At 43.0% G+C, this 22,149-nt stretch overlaps 2 protein-coding genes across 3 annotated transcripts in view; both read left to right on the top strand.

The window, feature by feature from the left end:
* The first annotated feature begins 36 nt into the window (after positions 1-36).
* EPCAM (epithelial cell adhesion molecule) lies at positions 37-5,681 on the top strand. Its single transcript, XM_083827843.1, has 9 exons — positions 37-385; positions 885-989; positions 1,643-1,883; positions 2,173-2,238; positions 3,219-3,282; positions 3,648-3,749; positions 3,911-4,105; positions 4,525-4,566; positions 5,174-5,681. The coding sequence occupies exons 1-9, from the start codon at positions 322-324 to the stop codon at positions 5,213-5,215; spliced, it is 921 nt and encodes a 306-aa protein (XP_083683969.1). The 5' UTR covers positions 37-321; the 3' UTR covers positions 5,216-5,681.
* Positions 5,682-12,320: 6,639 nt separating this feature from the next.
* The window catches only part of MSH2 (mutS homolog 2), a 35,299-nt gene continuing 25,470 nt past the window's right edge, over positions 12,321-22,149 (top strand). The window contains exons 1-6 of one of the 2 annotated variants that reach the window (XM_083827819.1): positions 12,321-12,629; positions 13,757-13,911; positions 14,288-14,566; positions 14,913-15,059; positions 16,165-16,314; positions 17,403-17,536. In XM_083827819.1, the coding sequence (XP_083683945.1) occupies positions 12,410-12,629; positions 13,757-13,911; positions 14,288-14,566; positions 14,913-15,059; positions 16,165-16,314; positions 17,403-17,536 (1,085 nt within the window). In that variant the 5' untranslated portion in view covers positions 12,321-12,409. The remainder of the gene's footprint in view (positions 12,630-13,756; positions 13,912-14,287; positions 14,567-14,912; positions 15,060-16,164; positions 16,315-17,402; positions 17,537-22,149) is intronic. The other variant, XM_083827818.1, reaches the window with a different exon arrangement.

The following is a 22,149-nucleotide window of genomic DNA, read 5'->3' on the forward strand; positions in this document are numbered from 1 at the left end:
CGGAAGAGGCTATATTTGGGCCGGGGCAGAGAAAGGGAGGGCGATGAGCTCGGGCTCGCCCTGCTCCATCCAGTTTCGCCCAGGTGCGGGGGGGAGGGGGCGGTTTAACAGCGCCTGGCTGCCGCGGGAGGAGGTGCCGCTGCCGCCCTCTGCGCGTCTCAGGTGTAACCAGAGCCAGGAGGGTGCGGCGCGGCCATCCCCTGCCGAACCTGTCGGGCGGCTCACATCGCTCCCCGCCGCGCACACAGCGCTCGCTCTCTGCCCAGTCCGCTCCTCCGAGGCTTTCCGCGGCCTCTCCGCGCCCCACCGCCGGCTGAAGCCATGGAGCCGCTCCGCGGGGCTGCGCTCCTGCTGCTGCTGTGTGCCGCTGCCTGCGCCCAGAACGGTGAGTGCCCGCACCGCGCCCCTCGGCCCGCCCAGCGCTTTCCCCGCTTCCCCAAACGGGGCTCTCGACCCCCGCGGGCGACCCCGCTCGGTCTCCGCGGAGCCGCCCCACGAGCCGGGGTGGTGGGCGCCCCGCTCCGCCCGGCCCCTGGCAGCGCCACAAAATGGCGCCCCCGCTGAGGCGGGGGGTGCCCGCGGGCGGGAAGGTGCCCGGCCGTCGCGTCCCTCTCCCCCGACGGCTCTCGCCCCGTCCGCGGGACGGCCACGGCTGGGGGTGCCCAGCTTCAAAAAAGGGCCGGCAGCCGATCCTGGTGCTTCGAGAGGAGAGTTCTCGCCCTTCGCTGGGGCCGCCGGGGTTGTTGAGGGTGCCTGGCGCCCCGGGTCCGACCGCCCCCGCCTGGTGAGGGGCGGCTGTGGCTCGCCTCGTCGCCCGCGGGGTCAGCCTCCGCCCCGCCTCGCCTTCGGGAGCATCCGCGCTCATGGCTGTGTATCTCTCCCAGGTTGTGTTTGCCAGAAGAATAAGCGTGTCACCGACTGTGCGTTGGTTAACGGCGTCTGCCAATGCAGCTCCATCGGCTCCGGTGTCATTGTGAACTGTGATACTTGTGAGTACAGCCCGTTTGTCCTCTGCGGGTTTTAACCTGGGAGTTCTCACTACTATGGGGGTGCTAAATAAAAGTGCCCGCTACGGTGTAAGGGGGGTATGTGGACATGCGCAATGAGCTCCTGGCAAATTACAATAGCAAGGGAAGGAAAGAAAGATTCTTCCTGGTCTTCTAGGTCAACTGGCAATGAACAATGAGCATATCTGATTCCTACTGCGTAACTTGTGTGGATGTGTGTATAACTCCACTTCCCTGATTTCTTTTATTATCTGATCTTTGTCTAACAGAAAGGATTTCTCAAACGTTAATTTCTTGCTTCCTTCCAAGCATATATCGTAACTTTTCCTAGGAATCTAGGGGTGAAAGAGCCTTTTCTCAAAGCCTTACCTCTTGGTTTGAGGTAGCCTGTGAATCTTCTTCTGGGTGGAAGAAACCGAAACTGCCTGGACTTAGGCATTTGGTTTCAGAAGCTGATATGCTCCAAACTGTATTGACTTTATTCATTACCTACATCTTGGGTATCTGATCTTCCTTGTAATGGCTTCAAATACAGTTGCTTCTAAAGTAACCATGTGTGTTTATGCTTTTATGGAGTTTTGTTTTGTGCATGTGTGGTCTGAACTTGTAAAATGTGACTTTCTGGTTATTTTTAGTGACATCAAAATGCTTGTTGATGAAAGCAGAAGTAAAAAGCACAAAATCAGGTCGTCGGGAAAAACCAAAAGATGCATTTGAAGATACTGATGGTCTTTATGATCCTGAGTGTGAAAACAATGGTGTTTTCAAGGCAAAGCAGTGCAATGGAACCACCTGTTGGTGTGTGAATACAGCTGGTGTTAGAAGAACTGACAAACATGACACAGACTTGAAGTGCAATCAATTAGTCAGAACAACGTAAGTCTTTTCAGCAGGGTGTGCTGTGACCTAAAAGCATTCCTGTATAAGGTTCTGCCTTACAGAGGATTTATCTGTGTGAGTGATACACTGGGACTGAATGAACATGGAGCAATAAGTACTTGTTTACTGCCTTTTTTTCCCTTTGGAAACAGTGAGATTTGTGGGGAGAGGGGAGGATATATATTTTTTCCTCTCATTGCTTCACCCACCTCCACCCCCCACGGGATTAGATTTTTGGTGTACACTGTTTATATGCATGTGTTTTTAAGAATATTCATTGCTTCAGGTGGATCATCATTGAAATAAAACATACTGAAAGAGAAACTCCTCTAAACCCCGAGTCTCTGAAGAAGTAAGTGACCTAATGTACTTCTAAACAGCTAAGTGTTTAAAAGCATTGACAAATGTGTGAACTCACTTCTTTATAAGACTTTTTGTGAGTGACCTATAGGTTCTTCATAAAGCTTGCTTTAATTTTATTGGAAATTAACAGTTTACATGGAAATGAGTCACATTTCCACTTAAAATTGATTCTGCCTTTTAATCAAGTCAAGATAGTAAAGAAGGTGATCAGGTGAAACTGCTCAAAAATTAAACTGACAAAGAGAGGGGGGGGACTTCATAAAAGAAGTAGGAGACAAAACATCAGGCTAGCTATATTTCTGGGCTAAAATAAAATTCTACCTCTTGTCAGAGGTCATATAGCTAGAAAAATGTGCTTGTAGCTGTGAGGGTTTTTTTGCGTATTGCTGGAACAGAAGTTTCTACTGTATTTGTGAAATCTTAAAACTATGTAAAGTCTTTTGATCTTCACCAGGGCATTAATTGTTTGTTTTGCAGTAAGTGCAACTTCACTGTTGGGAATTAACAGAGCTCTAGTACCTCTTAATGAGTATGCTGGGCCTGGCTGGGGTGGAGTTAATTTTCTTCGTATCAGCCAATATAGTGCTGTGTTAGACTGGTCACCAAAACAGTTTTGATAAGAATCAGTTAGTTATAGTGTAAAGGTCTCCTCTGTCTCTCCCTCTGCTGCCTCAGTGAGTAGGTTAGGGATGGGCAGGAGGTTGGGAGGGGAAACATCCAAGACAGCTGACCTGAATTGACCAACGAGATATCCCAGATCATATAACATCATGCTCAGCAATAAATCAGGTTTGGAGAGGGTGGTTCCAAAGTAGCTATTGCTTGGAGACTGGCTGGCATAGCTGTCAGCCTAGGGTCAATCCCCCACAAACAGACTGTGTGTGGGGGGGAGAAATTGTACTACTTATCTGTAAAGTGATGTGTAAAATAGTACTGCTTTTAATAGTTATGGTTTTAATATCCTTGTAGATTCTTCAAAGAAACAATTGCCAGACGTTATATGCTGAATGGGCGCTATATAACCAATGTTATGGTAAGAGGCATATAATTTTTAGTGAATTATTCACAAAATAAAACTTCAGTGACTTTGAGGTTCTTGTTGCATGTACTGAAGTACAGATCTTAATGGAGGCTCGCAAAATAGTGTCATTGTTATTGAACGCTAGCAAATGACTGTATCTGAATTGAAAAATTGCATGTCTGTCTTCCTAGTCTATATATGAATTTACTTTGCTTCATCAGAAATGCGGAATTTGAACTGTTCTTTAAAAACTTTGCTTGAGAAGTACCATAAACTTGATTGAGAATGTTATCTCACAAGTCAGATTGTATTTTGCTGCGTATTTAGTAGTTGGGTCTAAATTAGCCCCTTTAATTCTGTACTGTCTTCTTCCCCAGTATGAAAACCCTTACATTACTATTGATCTGAAGCAAAATTCCTCAGACAAATCTTCTGGAGAAGTGGATATAGCTGATGTGGCCTACTACTTTGAAAAAGATGTAAGTGTCATGGGTAGAGTCTTCCAAAGACTAAATATGTATTGTGTTGGCGTTTGATAGTCTGAGAATATTCTGGCAAAAGCAAGTTAAACTATTGTGATGCATAGAAGAATGCCTATTACAAGGTGAACTAGCAAGTCTCTTTTGCTATCTGTCCTTAGGTAAAAGGTGATTCCATCTTTCTTAATGACAGACTGAATGTCAGTATTGACAATGAAGTGGTACCTATTGAGAAGACGGTGGTCTACTATGTTGATGAAATAGCACCAGAGTTTTCCATGAAGTCTCTGACTCCTGGCGTCATTGCTGTCATTGTAATAGTAATAGTAGCAATAGTTGCTGGAATTGTTGTTCTGGTAAGTTCTAACAAAGCTGCCAGGCAGAGTGGGTAACAGTGTAATTTGGGGAATAATATACCAAGGTAATTGGACTCTGATAGAAAGTCTTCTGCTGTAAACTAGCTGTTTGTGGGTTTTCTTTGAGACTCGGGAGTAGAGAGGAATTAGTGGATTGACTGTCACTGATTTGGGTTGTGACAGAAGGGTGTTGCATGGAAAACAAAGTATTAGGAAAACACATTTAGGCGGAGGAAGTACCTGTCTTGCCTCCTGGTTTAAGGTAGTCAAGAGTGGCAGACAACCTGTTAAATCTGGAAGGATGGGGAATGGGCAGTTTCAAGATCACAGTGCCAGCCAGATAAAGTTAAATGTAAATCAACACTTAAATCAAACTTAACAATTAATCTGTCCTTCTCTTACTCTTTCTTTCCTTACAGGTCCTCACAAGAAGGAAGAAAGGGAAGTACGTGAAAGCAGAGGTAATTTTTGTTGATGATATATGGGGGAAGTGGGGGGGGGTTGGTTAGAACCTAAACTTAGAAGTTTCTGCTGTAGGTTAATAGCTTGCTTTGGGTGCTTCAGATATGTTCGGGGGGGGGGGGGGGGGTGAAATTCTGTAACTAGTTTTGATCTCTGTATAGTTTACCATGTTGGCTCTGCATGTTAGTTTCAAAGGCAACTGGCAATCTGATGCCTTTCCCAGGATTTGGGAAGGGGGAGATGCTGGAGGCAAGTACTGTTTTTACATTTCTATAGCAAGGGCTGTGCAATCCACAGGAAGCACTGATAGTCTTGTTTTATTATGAAGATGTGGAGATCTTCAGGGATCTTCAACTTCTTCAACTGCAAGGGCCTTGGGGTTCCTGTTGATGTGCTGCTTTCCAATGGAATTGCGCTAAGGTGTAGGGTGTTTCAGCCCTAGGTACTGAGTATTTGTAGAGGAATCCAAATGTTGTAGCTGAATAGTCCAGTTGACAATTACCCCTTGCTAATGAAAATCTGGAATAAAGTTACTGATTTCTGGGTTCTCCTGTTGAGAAGTAGCACAAATGTTGATGTTCCTCAACCTATTTCCTCCTCCCCCAGGTAAAGGAAATGAATGAAATGCATAGAGGACTGAATGCATAACTAAATCAGCTGAACACAAGTAAGATTCAACCAAGAAGAAAACAAACAGTGGAGGCATGGATCTTAAGAGTTAATATTCCTTGGATGGGGAGGCAATTGTGCTTGCTTAATGATTGTTAAAACAAAGCCTAGACTGACAACCATGCTACTACTTTTACTATTTGTTGAGAGTTAAATCTTAAACATCTGATTTTATTCAAGTCAAAGTTAACTACTACTCCCTGATTTTTGTAATGAAATGAGCTGTCAACTGCTGCTACTGGGCTTTTGGAGCATAAACTTTTAATGGTGGTTTTAACCTTGTGGAGTTTTTTTGAAGACTTTTTTTTTGTAGCCATGTCATGAATATTTGGCTCATGTATAAGTAACTGAACATGCCTTTGTTTTTATGGCTATTTGTACATATTTGAACTTACTGTAAGTTTTTTTTATGACAAGCTAATAAAACCTTGAAACAGGCTTCTAATTATTCCATGTTGAAATGATGATTTGGTAAACTATCATGCTTCTAAATTCAGTAGTGTAATGCTTAAAGCAAGCAATCTTAGAATAGGTGAAAATACTTTTAGAAGCTCAAATAACAGCTATCTAATCTCTTGATAGCCTGATTCTTTTTCCTTAAAGTAAATTTTATGCTTTTTCTACTATTAATGTGCAACAGGAGTAAAATGATAATGTGGATTGATTGTATCAAAAAATAAACACGCTCTGAACATAGTAATTTCAGGAACATGTAGACTGCTCTTTCAAGTGGTACATATGTATTTATAATAAAACAAGCCTTTAATCAGGGGTAGGTTTTGGAGTGGGTAGTGTTGGCATCTGATCTCAGAGCTGGAAAAGAGCTAGAGCTCTTACACCATTCACAGACTGTTTCTGCTTTTATTACTGTTTTCTGTCATGGAGTCTGACCAGACTTTAAAAGGCAATCTACCTCCCCAAACTTAGCATAAAATAGTTTGCTTTGGCAGTCAATAATCCTATGTAATGTATACTAGCTAGCATGTAAATAGATGGTCCATCCAGCATCTGATTTATAAAGGAAATGCTGTAACTCCTGTTGCCAAAGAAATAATGAGATACAAGATAAGGAATGGAATGACAAATCTGTTTATTAATGCAATGTTTTGTTCCCCCTCCCTAAAACAGGAAAAGTAGGCTAAACTACATACTGTGTTCATAAAATTAAATGTGGAACATAGCCTGTGAGAGAGCTTGTGTATGTCTGCAACTTACAACAAGGAAGTTGACCATAATTATGTCACAGGTCACCAGTATACCTTCTGCTTTCAGACAACATGGTAGCTATCATATGCTTGTGTTAGTTACTGTGGTAGATGTTGAAAATATAGGCTTGTTACTGGTGGTGATCACTTCTAGGCTTCTATCATCTAGTGCTATGAACATACGGGCATGTGTACTGAGCTGCTGCAACCCATAGGTTTTGCCAAATTTTGATAAGCAGAGGCATTCCTATCAGTTTGCTCTGTCAAGCTGCTAGTCTTGCTAAGCACAAAAATCTAGTTGTAGGGGATTTACAGGAGTGCCTTTACCCCTTTTGGTGGGCGTGTTAGTTGGTGACAGTTCCTACAGGGCATTCTTTCTTTGCCAGTACATGCCACTCCCTTTCTTCCATGGTGTAAAGGCAATCTGCTGAGCCATGCTAAATTTAATACAATTTTATAAGCTGTTTAATGAAGTCTAGTAAGGTTGTCTTTTGTTGAGTCACATGCGATCTTATATTTTCTTTAATGTCTACAGTATGTCATCATTACCATGCCTTCTCCCCATAGGTACGCTAGTTTTTCCTCTCCTCCCTAGACTCCCCATCCCTTTTTCATGCTCTATTTTTGGCCTGTGGAATAGAAAGAGGTGCCATGTGCTGTGGCTGAGCTGGTGCTACAAATGTGCTGACTTGACTGGTATGTGCCTGCTGTGTGGCATGGATGTTGTCCTAGTTTGTTCGAAAACATTTTTCCTACAGTAGAGGAAGGCATTTCGATTTTTTTTTTCAGAGTGATTTTACTGTGTCTGTTTCTAAAGTCAGTTACTATGGTACAAGCATGCTGCTGCTTACCTGAAAATGGCTGTTATTCACAACTGATTCAGTAGTAGGCTTTTCCCTGGTTTCCTATCCTAAGTACTTTTATTGATCTCTATAGGTTTTTGTTTTGTCCCGTTTTGTTTACTAAACACGACTTGTAATGCAGCTGCATAGGAGTGTATATGTATGGAGAAATAGAAGAAAAATAAGGGTAAAAAGAGGTGTTCTGCTGTGTATTATAGCCTTCTGTATCTAGAGAAGGCTAATGTACTGAATTTATTAAAAAAAAAAAAAAACAGTATCACTGTGGTGGTTTTACTCTGGTAGACAGCTGAGCTATGCCATGACTGCTCTCTCACTCCTCCTCCTCAAAGGGAAAGAGGGAGAAAATAAGATAAAAAGGGCTCAAGGGTTGAGATAAGGACAGGGAGATCACTCAACAATTATCTTCACGGGCAAAACAAATTCAGCATAAGGAGATTAGAGAAATTTATTACCTGTTACTAACAAGCTAAAGCAGTGAGAAAGAAAACAAAGAACAGCTTCCCCCTGTCCACCTTCTTCCACCTCCCCCTGAGCAGCAAGGGGGAGTGGGGGCTGTGGTCACTCTAATGCTTTATCTCTACCACTCCTTCACGTTCACTCCCTGCCCCTGCTCCATGTGGGGTCCCTCCCACAGGATGCCATCCTTGCTGAACTGATCCTGTGTGGGTTTCCCACAGGCAGCAGCTCTTCAAGAACTGCTCCCACACGGCTCCGTACCACGGGGTCCATCCCCCAGGAGCAAACTGCTCCAGCACGGGTCCCCCACGGGCGGCAGCTCCCCCCAGACCCCCTGCTCCTGCGTGGGCTCCTCTCCACGGGCTGCAGCTCCGGCCCGGGGCCTGCTCCTGCGGGGGCTCTCCATGGGCCGCAGCCTCCTCCAGGCCACATCCACCTGCTCCACCGGGGGCTCCTCCACGGGCTGCAGCGTGGAGATCTGCTCCGTGTGGGACCCGTGGGCTGCAGGGGGACAGCCTGCTCCACCAGGGGCCTCTCCACGGGCCGCAGGGGAACTTGTGCTGCGTGCCTGGAGCACCTCCTGCCCTCCTGCTGCACTGACCTTGGGGTCTGCAGGGCTGCTTCTCACTCCTCCCTCTCCCAGCTGCTGTTGCCCAGTATTTTTTCTTTTCTCTTTCTTCAATCTGCTCTCACAGAGGCATAAACAACATTGTTTATTGGCTCGGCTCTGGGCAGCAGCAAGTCCCTTTTGGAGCTGGCTGAAACTGGCCATATCTAACATGGGGCAATTTCTGGATTCTTCTCACAGAAGCCACCCCAGCAGCTCCCCGCTACTAAAACCTTGCCACATAAACCCACGACAATCAGATGTCAACTCTCTACATAGGCATATATGATGTTTCTTTACAGAGCACTTTTGAACTGCTGGCAAAAATTATTATGGGAAAATGCTAAGATATTAAATAGCAAAATATTAAGCATTCTTTATTGCAATACTTCAAAAGTTGACAGCAAAGTTAAAAAGCAATTTTGTATTGCATCTGGTTTTGACAAGGTAAATATTTTAATACTTTTATGTGCTTAATTCATTAACTTCCTTCAGTGAAGGAGCATGTTTCCTAAATCTAAAGTTCTACACAATGTTGTGATACCACATTCCTTCTCTTTTAATGTACAGGACATAAAGGCCAGACTGTAGATTTGTTAAATAATTTGAGGATGAACAAAAGAAATATTTATCTCTGTATGTACAACATGGGAAAGTAGTGCTTGTATAGGCAGGTGCAGATCTATTACTTTCTTATGAGTTATGCTAGTATGCATTTATATATGTAATATATTAACATTATTATTATTGCTGAGCAAAATTAAATATTTATGCAAAACTAATGAGAGACTTTTTAGAAGAGGACATGCAAATAACAGGCTTGAGAAAACATGACCAATAAAGGTCATAAAAATTTCTTACAAAGACGTAAGTAATCCCTAAGCATAGTTTCCACGACTACAAAGTGAAAGCACAGTGTCGAGTATGTAGGGTCTGTTGGTGATAGTATGCCCGTTACCCTCATCAACAGCCATAATAAATGTGGTAAGACAAATAGCACTGTTCCTGAAATGTGTATTTGAATCTTTACCTTTGGACGCTGATTGCTATAAAACACAGAGGCTTTGAATTACAGACTGCTTGAAATAGCACTGCAAAAAAAATCTAGGTAACTAAAAATGCTAGTAGCTCTGCTGCCCCAACTTTACAACTGATTCTGAATTTTATCAACTTCCTTGTGAGACTGCAGTTTGGCATTACAAAGATCCATTGTTAGGCATGCAGGTAGTCAGGCATGCTGTAGGGAGGCTCACATACAGGGAATAGTGGGTTCATCTCCACGGGAGTTTTATGGACTTTGCTAAAATCCTTCTTTGTTCTTATTTCTTAGTGCAATGGCAGACACACAAGGGGGAAGGTGGTAGATAAAGGAGGTGATGTATAATGTTAAAGGCAACACTTATCAAGTTACAGCATGTAAAAACTTGATACATTTAAGATGTTTTCGTTTTCCCTCTGTTAAGCCCTAAATGCACTGCAGAATCCTTACACATTCAGGTGACTGCAAAGTAGAGGGATGGCTGTGGCAAGTTGGTCTGAATAAAAAACTGCATACAAGAAAGTTAAAAGGTCCTTTACAAGGTAACAGCCACATTTTGTTTTCCAGCTTACATTAACTAACTATTCTTATCCCATTAATATTATCTTAAACCTCTGTTGCACTGTATGTGTGCACATGTGTACCAGTCACAAAATTTCCTGGTGACATCCCTAGAAATTCAAAAGCATTATTGCTGCCACTGATCATCGTGGGATACTAATTAACTGTTAGTGAAACAGGATTTATTTTTTTAGTGTTTAAAGGGCATTCATTTTCTTAACTGAAAAAAAAAATTGAAAATTTCTGTGTACGCTCATTATGCATAAAAAGGCAACAAAAGTAATGAAGGTCTAGATTTGCATACATTTACCATCCACCACGTGCCTAACAGTTACACGCATCTTCTCATTCTCATCCCTCCTGGTCTGCAAGAGAGAAAGCAGCAAGTTTTCTGCTAGCTGTAGCATGAGGAAGCAACCACCCTTCCTAATAGGTTGATGGTCTGCACTCAGACTTGTGTGGATCAGCCAGTGTGCAGAACAGGTGGGTTAAAGAAATAGCCAAAGCTCAGAGGAAATGTGACTGATCCAGTGAAATATTGAAGAGCAGATGTCATGGCATAAAGGTTTCTCATGAACTGTGCTCACCACAAAGAACGCTAGTGGCAGGTTTAGGTGGTGGCTTTCTGTAAATGGGAGAGTGCAGTTCAGCAGAGCTGCCTGGAGCAAACTGCTGAAGGAGGAGGTGTAACCAGCCCTGAAGAGTGAGAATGAAGCACTTCAACACACAGCAATTACAGCTTAACAGGCATTATTATCTCTTTTGAAGGTGGCAATGAAGTCCCTTGAGCTCATCTCCTCTCCAAATGTTCATAAAAGTATGTGTTTTTTTTTTTTTAATCTTCTTGTGCCATCATCTGCCTTATCCATATTCATCAATGTGTACAAAGGAAGTAATCCCATCTATTTTGGGCTGATGTGGTTTTATCACCTCACTTATGAATGCCTTTCAGAAGGCTGCCTGTTGTGTTTGCTGAATGATAGTTATTTAGGCCTAATTTTTCTATGTGAGCACAGCCTCAAGTAAACAATTTTGGTGCAGGTGAATATCAGGCTAGGTGGTTTAGCTCTTCTGAAAATAAGTTTTGGAAAAGTATACTTACACATACTGAAAAGAAATCCAATTGCCTCTCAAGAAAGATGCCGATTTAATAATTGTTCAGGACATAAGAGGAAGATTTGGAGCTACAGCAAAGCTGTCAAGGTTCTCGTAACATATTTACAGCAATGCCACCACATTTATAACTGAAAATGGGTTTCCAATTGTCTCATTAATTGAATCGAAGTAGTCATCTGTACCATAACCTGATGGGATGGGAGGGACAGGGTGCCTGGGGGCGTCACTTTGAAGGGGGACTGCGAGAGGGCAAGCCCCCAGCTGAGAGGTGTGGGTGAGGAGGTGGCCCCAGGGGGAAGCAAGAGACAGTCCTCACCATGCTCTGTGACATCCTAGTACTGCTGGGGTGGCGGCAGTGTGAGGCCCTGGGGCGATGCTGCAAGGCGTGTGCGTGTGTGAAGCTGAAACAGACCCTTGGGTGGCAGACGGGGTGGGAAGCACTGAGGTACCAGAGCACGGGCTGCATTAGCTTTTAGGAGGAAAATCTGAGGAGAGTGTTGGTGTGAGGAAAGCTGTTATCTCAAGGGTATGGCGCTGGTGTTTGGGTCGGGAAGGCCGAGGTGCCCCTGAGGGGATGGGCAGCTCGGGTGATGCCGTGCAGGAACAGGACAGAGGGGGGATTGTGGTGGGAGACGCTGAAGTGCTTCTTGGGAGGGAACAGCCAGGGACTGGCGGGATGGACGGAGGGGAGAGAGGTGAGGTGGGAGAAGCTAATGTAGGGTGGAAAGATGGGAGGAAAGCAGTGGGAAGCGAACAATGGGAGTCAGAAACAAGAAGGGATAAGGACGCATGCAAGAAATGCTAAGGCATTTATTCAATTCTAAGATGTGTTTTGACTGTAGGCGATAAGATGCAGATAACTGAACTGGGGCATAAGAATCACGATGTGGAACTGACTGGGGAAAAAAAAAAAAAAAACCAATAAAAGCGATGCCAAACATCCAAGCGATTTCTTTTCGCCCCGGGGTGCGCTCGGGGCCCCCGGACACCGCCTTGCCCTGCGTTTTAGCGCAGCGCCAGGCCACCCAGCAGCGCTCTGCGCGCCGCAGCCCCCTGCAGGCAGGGCCGGGACCTGAGCGGCGCCGACGGCGGCGCGGTGCGGCCGCTCACGGGACCCCGCAGCCGCCATCCCCTCAGCGGCCCCTGGGGACCGGCGGGGAGGCCGTGACGTGCTGCAAGAGCCGGGCGGCGATTGGCTGCCGGCGGTGGGGCGCGTGCGCCGCTGGCGGGGCGGTGCGCGCGCGGTGGCGGTTGGCGGGAGGCGGCAGCAGCAGGAGCAGGAGCAGGAGTAGCAGCAGCAGCAGCAGCAGCAGCAGCAGCAGCAGCATGGCGGTGGAGGCGCCGCGGGAGGCGGTGTGGCCGGAGGGCGCGGGCGCCGAGGCGGGCTTCGTGCGTGCCGTGCTGTCGCTGCCCGAGAAGCCCGACACCACCGTGCGCTTCTTCGAGCGCGGCGACTACTACACGGCGCACGGCGCGGACGCGCGGCTGGCCGCCACAGAGCTCTTCCGCACCCGCGCCGTCATCCGGCAGCTGGCGGGCGCCGCGGGTGCGTCAGGGCCGGGCGGGGGGGGGGGGGGGGGGTCTCGAGCTGCCGGTCCCGTCCGTTGGGGTCCGTTCCGGTCCGTCCCGGCCCGTTCCGCCCGGTCTGGAGGCCGGGGGCCGCTCGGCGGCCCAGGAGCGTGGCCTCCTCCCGGCCTGGGCGCTTCTGGCCTCGCTGCCTGGAGGTGGCGGCCTGCTGAAGGCCGCAGCGCCCAAGTGTAGCGGAGCAGCGTGTGGTGCTGCGCCCTGTGCTGGCAGGAGCGGGAGGGAAGGCGGTGAGAGGTCTCCAGGTGTTTGTGTCTGATCTGGTTCGCTGCGGCTTCAAAGCAAGCGCAAATAAATGCGAATCTTCTTATTTTCCGACCTCTCGCTGCTTTGAAATGATAATTATTAGTCATTCCGAGTGGGGTGTATGTGACAGATAATGTAGGAAAGGATCTGCAGCAGACAGCCTGCTTCTGTTTACACACCTCTCTGTGTTTACACACACCTCCCCCCATAACCTCACACTGCACAACCGTCAGATGGGGATGACTGGTTGGACACAATAAACACCATTTATTAACATCAGAGCACTGCCAGATTTCCATTTGTGGAGATGATTCCGAGACATTTTCTGCGATAGCTGAGGACTCATATGCTTGTGCAGGTGACAAATTGGTTAACAACAGTGAGATTCACATGTACGATGTCTCCATTCTTAGGTGGTTGACTCATGATGGCCTGCAGCAGTGAATAACATTTAATTACGTATTGCTTAAGATTTTCTCTTGTGCCTGCCCCTTGTTGCTTTTTTATTTATCTCTTTATAAAATAACTAGTAAGAAGGTAGAGCTTTCAGACAACAGATGTAAGAGCATTTAGATAAAAGCATTTTGTCAGAAGAGGCAAACCTTAGTATTATCTTAAGGAGCTTAATGTTGCGAAGTTATATGGTGTATACTTTCTTCATGCTTAACGTTAATCAGTTGAATGTTGAGTTTTTATGTTTCATGGGCTTTACGTGCTTTTCAATATCAGAGTAACGTCCACCACAAAGGCTGTTAGCTCTGTTTCTTGGGGATTTTGATTACAGAAAATAAACGTGAACACGTTATTCGGGCATCTAATAAGACTTTTATTTTTTTCCCCTAGGAAATCAGAAACTTGAAAGTGTTGTGCTTAGTAAAATGAACTTTGAATCTTTTGTAAGAGATCTGCTACTGGTTCGTCATTACAGAGTTGAAGTTTACAAGAATAAAGCAGGGAGTAAATCTGTCAAAGAAAATGACTGGTATCTAGCATACAAGGTAGAATTTTCTACCTTTTTTTTTTTTTTTTTTTTTTACAGATGTGAGGGGGGGGAAATTACTGTTTCCTGTGTCCTTCAGTTAGGAACTCTGAGATTTTCAGTGACTGACTGGTGGTAGGGTGGCAAATCATGTGGTTTGTTGTATATTTCAATATTCTACTGCTGGAGGAACTTGTCATAGATTGGGAGATTAAAGAAGCCAGAGGTAGTTCACTTTCTGTATATGATATGTAAAATTTCAATGGTTAAAAAAGTTAAAACAGCTGTATGTTCTGTATTAATGGATTTTTCTTATCTGTTGTTGTCTTTTTTTTTTTTTTAGTAAGTTTATCTGTTTATCACACTCTTTAAAACTATATTTTTTCTCTAAACAGGGTTCTCCGGGAAATCTTGCCCAGTTTGAAGAAGTTCTCTTTGCCAACAATGATATGTCAATGGCTATTGGGGTTGTGGGGGTGAAGCTGTCTACTGCTGATGGACAAAGAGTTGTAGGAGTAGGGTATGTTGACACTACGCTGAGAAAATTGAGCGTCTGTGAATTTCCAGATAATGATCAGTTCTCAAACCTTGAAGCTCTACTGGTTCAGCTGGGACCTAAGGAGTGTGTGCTACCAGGAGGAGAGACTGCAGGAGAGATGGGAAAACTGCGACAAGTAAGGGAATTACCTGTGCTCATAGCCTTAGGCTTACAGCTAGACAAAACTTTATCTAAAAAGCTCTATCTCTATCTTTTTAGCTAGGTGCCGTGATTTATGGAAAAATGAGGAAGTGCTATGTAAACTTGAAGAAATTTTGGTTTATGCGTATAAAGTATATGATCCGTCTGACTTATTTGCGTTTTAATCAGAAAAAATTGTAAGGGTAAAATCTTGTGTCATTCTTCTCTCTGCAAATCAGCAGTAAATAAATGTCTCCTCAGTGTGTCTCCCCTCAGGAGATGAACATCTATCCGCTGAAAATTGAAAATAATTGATAACTGTGTCTGCGTATGCATGACAGGTCGTTCAGAGAGGAGGAATCCTGATTACAGACAGAAAGAAGGCGGAATTCACAACAAAAGATATTGTTCAGGATCTCAATCGCTTGCTAAAATCAAAAAAAGAAGAACAAATTAATAGTGCAGCATTGCCAGAGATGGAGAAGCAGGTGAGCATAGAGCACTGTTTAATGTGCCCCTGTTTTTTAGAAGTAGAGTGGTATATGCACGTGTTGTAAACTGATCTCTACCCTTCTTGATCCTGTTTTATACTGGATTCCTGCACTTCTGGGAAAGTACGTTGTATAACCCATGGCATATTAAGCTGCATTCTTGTTGAAGTGCTTAGTAGTTCTGCCCTGCTTGACTCTTTATGTCAAAGTCAGATTCTAGGGGTTCTGGAAAAAAGTGAGGTATCAAATATCTCTTTAAAGTGGTAAACTAGTAAACAAATTGACTGTAAGCAAGAGGTACGTCCTATTCATAATCTGTCTACATGAGAACTCAAGAACAATCCTTAAATTAATTTGCATAATGGGCAAACTCATTTGGAAATAGAGTACTGTGTATGCTAATATTTTAATGTTTTATATCATCTTACGGCTCAAACATGCGATGTAGTGCCTGCATATCAACTGAGTGTACTTGTTCTCTTAGTCAGCTGTAAACAAGAGTTAATTTCCTTGAGATAAAACATGTTTTAATTTGTTTTAAAATGCCTTTGATTGTACCTTACATTTGCAATGAGCATCAGCAGAGTTATTCTCCCTTAATGTGTGATTTCATAACAGTTCAAAATTGTTTGAAGTCTGTTACAACTGAACAAGTCAGTAATGCTGCTCCCTCTCTTTTGTGCTGGCACTAACATTTGTAAGGCCATGTTGGTGAGCCAGATCAGATCCTTGTTCTGTCTGAAAACTAACCCTGAAACCATGTCCTCAGATGATCCATGGTGTCTTATTTACGTGCAATAACTCGTTTGTGTTCCCGGGCCAGAAATGTGTTCCTGGGCCAGCTGATAACAGCTTTGGAAAGCTGGCAAACATGTATTTTACATCTTAGTTTGTTTATCAGATTATGCAAATGTCTAGTTCATTTTTCTTGCACCTACCTAGAAAGGAGCTGCCATGTCCTAGAAAAAAGGAGTGCATCTGACATAATTGATATGGCTGAGAGACATTGCCTGATTGTATTTCTTGTAATTTTATTTATTATCAAATGCTCCCAGATTCAGGAGTATTTCGAACTAGATTCTTTTTTTTTTTCCAACTTCAGGTCGCTATTTCATCTTTGTCAGCCATTATCAAGTTTTTAGAGTTGCTGTCGGATGACTCTAATTTTGGACAATTTGAACTGACTACTTTTGATCTTAGTCAATACATGGTTCTAGATAATGCGGCTGTCCAAGCCCTCAACCTTTTCCAGGTAAGAAATGCACAATTGAATTGATCAGTGTTTGGCAGTATGCTTGTTTAGCTGTTGACAGTAGGACAGTAGTAGCCTGACAGTCAAGTCCCAGCTCCCCAGATCCTGATTAAGGATAGTTTCTGGTTTTTGGCTTTGTTTTTAGCTACTGTTGTATAATGTATGTTTTAGTTAGTCACTGTTACCACTGTTTTTGTTTGCTGTTTTTTTTTTGTTTTGTTAGCCTTCTTTCAATGTAGAAGAGAAGATCATAAGAGAGGTAGGAAGTGGCCACAAACAAGTGTCTGCGTGTAAAATGCAGATATGGGAAGTCCCTTAGAAGTACTTGGTTGTAGCTGCTGAGGTGTCTGGCTATGCAGAGGAGGGAATGTTTTGACTTCCCTTTGTTTTAGTCTGAGAAGTTCATGTCTCCAGTGGCAGGAGCAGACTTGGGGTGGGAGAAGAGAACTCTATAGTTGGATCATATTATGATAAAGAACTCCGAAGTACTGTTGCTTTCTACAGTCATGCTGGCTTTGGAAAAGAGAATTGAAGTCTGAATTAGTTCATATTAAGGAAAGAGGAGGCATATGCCAGGAGCACTGCTGTTGGTGATGGAAATGGAGGGCTGGCTGCAGCAGGTAGACCAATGAACAAGATGGAATTTAAGAACATTCCGAAAGCACCATGGCGTTCTAACTGGGAATTCTAACCCTTGAACCAAAGGCTTGTTTCTGCCTTTTTTTTTTTTTTTTCACTTTTTAAATGGACAGGATTACCCCCCCCCCTTTTTTTTTTCACCTTACAAAGAGCAAACTAGCAAATACGTTTTCACTTTTCCTATTCAAAGGAATGACCATCCAATGACTAGGCACGTCTCTCATTTTTCTGATGATTCAGCTAATATCAAAATACTATTCGTTGCTTGCCATGTTCCAGGGACCAGAGTGTAGCTGCTTTAATGCTGTGCTGTTTCATTCGATTTTTTTTTGATGGTGCCAAGTTGTCTACAGAAAAAACTCTCTGATCTGTATTTAAGTAGCAAACTTGAGTGCCATTCGGTGGGTGTCAGTAAACTTCACTAACTCTTTTTTTTTTTTTTTTCCCAGAGTTCTGTTGAAAATGCTAATACTACACAGTCCCTATCTGGTTTACTAAATAAATGCAGAACCCCTCAAGGACAAAGACTAGTTAATCAGTGGATCAAACAGCCACTTATGGACAAGAATAGAATTGAAGAAAGGTAAAGGTGTTGCATGCTTCACAGACGTATGCAAATTAGTAACTATTTCACAGAAGTCTTTTTCTTCTTAAGCAAAAAAACAAAAACACACACAAAAAAACAACCAACTAAACAAAAAATGTTTAACGCTTGCTGTGTTAGAAATGGTAGCTGAAAGTGTGCAATCCTCTAACATACTGTAGCTAAACAGAGCAGAAGGTCTTTTGCTCTATGAGATATATAATGACAGCTCACTGCTGGATTAAATACTTTTACAATTACGACCTTTTAGAAAGGAGGTATATATTTAGATGGTCAAATAATTAATGCTGCATGCTAAGGCACTGCAGCAACCACTTTCTAACTGTTCTTCATACTACAAATGCTCAGTCTGTGTAATGGTATCCTGATGCCACTTCCAGTTTACCAGTGAATAAATTAAGCAGTAGTGACCTCTTTGTATTTCTAGAAAATACTTTTGGTTGCAACAGGACACACTTAACCATATCTTGCCTAGATATTGTGGCCCAAGTATGGTCTTTAATCTTTCTTGACCTTTCATACTGCCACCTGTCACCATGTGTCTGCCCTACCAGTAGAGAGCAGTATCAGTTGATATGAAGCTTTACAGAATTTCTCAACTCACTGCTAAGATTGTACAACTAATTCTCAGTCCTCCAGAAATGAAAACTGCAAATGCCGTATTCCCACAGAAAGTTTGCATGTGTGTTTATTTCTTGATTATATTCACCACACAAAGAAAGCATACAGTTTCTTTTAAACTTGTACTGAATATAGCTATTCCCCTATCACCTAAAACTAAACTTGATGCAACTCAAGTAAATGGCAGGTTAGTGCGTTTCAAGTGCATTTCATATTTCAGATAACAGCGTATATGAACGTACCTGTAATGTCTTGAGCTTTAGTACAGATCAATACTGCCAACAATGACATTTTGGCTTGTACAAGGGGATGTTTAAAGAAGTTATACAAACAGTAGTCTTCTCTCTAGTTTTACAGACTGAATTGTGTGTCTTTTTTCAACAAATGCATGCGTTTTCAAATCATTTTAGGAATGATGCCTAATAACTTAATCAAAACTTGCTTAAAACTCTTTGAGGTTGACATGAAATATTTGTTCTCAGATTTACTGAATGCTTTATCTTACTCCTGCATGTGTTACATAGCTTTAATTGTTAGTTCTTGGTTATATGGTTAGGATCTTCTACCTCTGTCGGTTCTGGTTCCTGAAATCCATGACAACTTTAATTTTATGGTTATGCTGGTTTTAAAATTTTGAAATTAGTTACTCCCATTTGTGGTTTTCTTATGCCAGAGTAAACATTGGAAATTTTAACTTTTTTATCAGTCTTGTTTGCTGCTTATTGTGCATCAAAAGTCCTGCAAATCTGGAAGAAAGACAGTGTTTTCCTTATAAAGTTGGGGTTAAACGATAGGGGGCAGAAAATGTAACTTGTACTGTTCTGTAGAGTTACGATCATCTCTACATTCTGTGTTGTGATTCTGTATGGCTGATGGTGGTTGTATTTAGCAAAAGCTGTATTTAAAGGAGGAAGGGAGTAGTTGGGTGGAGTTAACATCAGTGAGGCTTGTAAAGGTTGGTGTATCCAACTTTGAAACATTTTAAGGAGGTCATTGATAACCTCCTGTATCTTGCCTAGCCACAAAACCACCAGGGTTGCAATTTATTGAAAGTAGTGTCCATAAGTACAGACTAAAAGAAAAAATAGTCGTACCTTTCAGTTTATTCTGCAGCATTGCTGCATCATAGCTAAGCTTGTCTGAACGTGTCTTTCTTTCAAGGACTGCTTTAATGAATTTAATTATTTGGCCTCCAGATAAAAGCAATGTATTTTACTCATAAACTGCTGATATACCATCCTCCTAATCTTAATGCTATTCAGAGTGTGTAGGGCTGTTCTTTTTTAATTCAAAGGAACAAACATAAGATAAATTGTTAGTTGGACTGATAAGATGCGTTGCCAGATTTAAATATCTTTTCAAATATTTGTGATAGCCAAGTTATCTTTTGTATGCTGCACTGTATATTGTGGTTGTTTTAAGAATTCAGAATTTTCACACAGTATAATTTTAGAGCACCTAGATAGTTAGCGAAGAAAATATCTGGATGTCTGGTCCTTTACTGTTCATAGAAAACCAGTGCTTCTTTTGTTATCAAGGTGGGTAACCGATTATTTCTTAGCTTGAATGTCTGTCACAATAAAGCACCCCATTTTAAAGCACCTATTGCAAGCCTCTTAGCAAACTAGCCTAAACTATCCAGGTTTGACTGATGTTAGATGACATTGTTTTGGAGTAAGCCCATTGTTTTTGCTTACCCAGGAAGTATCTTCACTTAACTTTTTATTTCAGAAGTGTAGAGTTGGATGTTTGACGGTTTATTTCAAAAACTCGAGACTTTTGTAACCCTCTGCTAAGGCCTGTAGATGGTGCAACTCATCTTTTGGAGCTAAGTGGGTCAACTTTCAGTAGTTTGTAACCTGCAACGTGGTGTTGCATTTATGGTTAAATGGAACACAGTTGTTTTATCAGTAATCTGTATTAACCATCCATACAGGATACAGTAACAACATGCATTAATGTATGCAGTGCAGGTGCTTCAGATAACAAAGTTTACCTACTGGAACAGCTTCTAATGAGAACTAAGAGAACAGAGGTTCCTGGTTCTTGTCTGTCTTGAAAGACGTGGGGTTCTGCCCATGTCTGTCTGGTTTTCCATGATTAAAAAAATAATGATCGGTCATAAGTATGCAAGAGACAACACTGCTTTCGCCATACAGTGAATTCAGATGGCAAGTACATGAGGTTCTTACTCCTTTTGTAGTCAGCATATTTTTGAAATTAGAATGTAGTTCCAGAGATGGGAAATGAAAATTGGATTGCAAATATGTATATTAATTGGGTAACATGGTTTAGTGAAGTACAGCAAGCAACTTCAGTAGGTTTTGTTTATTTTTTCAGATATAAGAAAGTTTGAGAAATGCAGAAGAATGTAAAATAGTGCTTGTTCTGTTATTATATATATATATTTATTATTACTTTCTGAGGGAAACTATCTCTTTCTGAGTACAAAATTGTATTTTTACACAGCACGAATACAAGGTTCCATCAGACCTTTTTAGTCCTCAGTGTATACTGTGGCTGTGTCCTGTAGCAGAAGAGGTGTGGGGGTCTCAGTTCCACAGGAGTTACAGGCTGTATTAAAGGATTGTTTTCTATTTCAAGACTGTTTTGAGCTTTTTTTGCAGATTTTTGAATACCTATGCTGCACGAGGACCAAATTGGAGAAACCAATTCTATATCTAGCAGAGTCAGAAAGTAATAGATTTAGGGAACTTGAGGTGAATAAAGGTCTAGCAGGGTAAAATCTCCCTGTTCGTAGAACATTCTCATGAATTGATCTTAAATGAAAATTGAGGTAGCAGCTTGTTTAAAAATGGAAAAAGTAACTTGTTGCTAGCTAGCGTAGGAAGACTTTAATTCCTTTCCATGCTTTATTTAGTCATGCTAAATTCATCCTGTCATATGCTTTCTCTAGCAGACAAATGGAGGGACCGAGTTGGGTAATCCATGTGGGGTAGCTCAGCAGGGTAAGTGTTCGCAGTGCCCTGTAAGAAGCTGTATGACTGGGGACTCGTCTCAGGTGCATGTGAATTCTTAACATGGATGAGAAATGTCCAGCTGAAATGAAAAGTCTGTGGGCATTGCAGGTTTGTGATCTCCCTCAGATCACAGAAACGTGATCATGTAACTGCAGTGCTGTAACACATGCTCTTTATGGAGGTCAGACAGGGAAGGTGGAAGGGTTGTGCACTTAGTCACATGGTCTGAATTTTTGGGTAGACCTGTGTGGTGCCAGGAGTTGGACTCGATGATCCTTGTGGGTCCCTTCCAACTCGGGATATTCTATGATTCTAAGGGTTATGTCTCTGCAGAAGGTGCGAATGTGCAGAGCTCTGCTGTAGAGAGGGCAGCAGGCTTATCAAGAGCTTATGGGTCAGAATTAGGAAGAGAACAAGGTGGGGGTGTCAACAGAGAACATCTGCAGTGGATGTGCCCCCAGGTGAGGAAGTGGACAAAGCTGCCTTTAGATAACAAGAAGGAACATGATCGTAGGCTCTGGCTCTCTTGAAGGACTTGAGCCACACAAGAGTGAGGCATGGTGCTTAAATCTCATATCCTGGTGGACAAGTCAGCAGTGTGCATTTGCAGCAGTGAAGGGTGACCATTAGGACCACTGGGCTCCATTAGGAAGAGCAGATTGAGGAAAATCATTGTTCACATCTACTTGGCAGCTGTGAGGCTGCATCAAGAATACCATAGCCAGTCTGGGGCTTTGCGTTACGGGCGGACTGGCAAACGGGAGCCAGGCCAGCAGAGACACCAAGGAGGGCAGTGGGCTGGAGCATACGGCGGTATATGAGGGGAGGCTGAGGGAGCTGGCCTGTGGCTTGGAGAAGGGAAGGCTAAGGGCACCTTACTGATGGTTTTAACTACCTTGTGGGCAAGTGTTACAGAGAAGGTGAAGCTAGGTGCTTATTGTAGGGGTTCAGCAAAAGGATGAGATGAAACAGAGATAAGTTGCAACAGAG

This window comes from Anser anser (assembly GCF_964211835.1).
Source record: "Anser anser genome assembly, chromosome: 3".
Lineage (NCBI taxonomy): Eukaryota > Metazoa > Chordata > Aves > Anseriformes > Anatidae > Anser > Anser anser.

What these genes read in the sequence shown, in the direction of transcription:
- EPCAM (XM_083827843.1), top strand. Translation starts at nt 322, where the DNA reads ATGGAGCCGCTCCGCGGGGCTGCGCTCCTGCTGCTGCTGTGTGCCGCT. An exon ending in TTGCTGGAATTGTTGTTCTG is followed by an intron (nt 4,106 to 4,524) that starts GTAAGTTCTAAC and finishes CTTTCCTTACAG; the next exon opens with GTCCTCACAAGAAGGAAGAA. An exon ending in GGAAGTACGTGAAAGCAGAG is followed by an intron (nt 4,567 to 5,173) that starts GTAATTTTTGTT and finishes CTCCTCCCCCAG; the next exon opens with GTAAAGGAAATGAATGAAAT.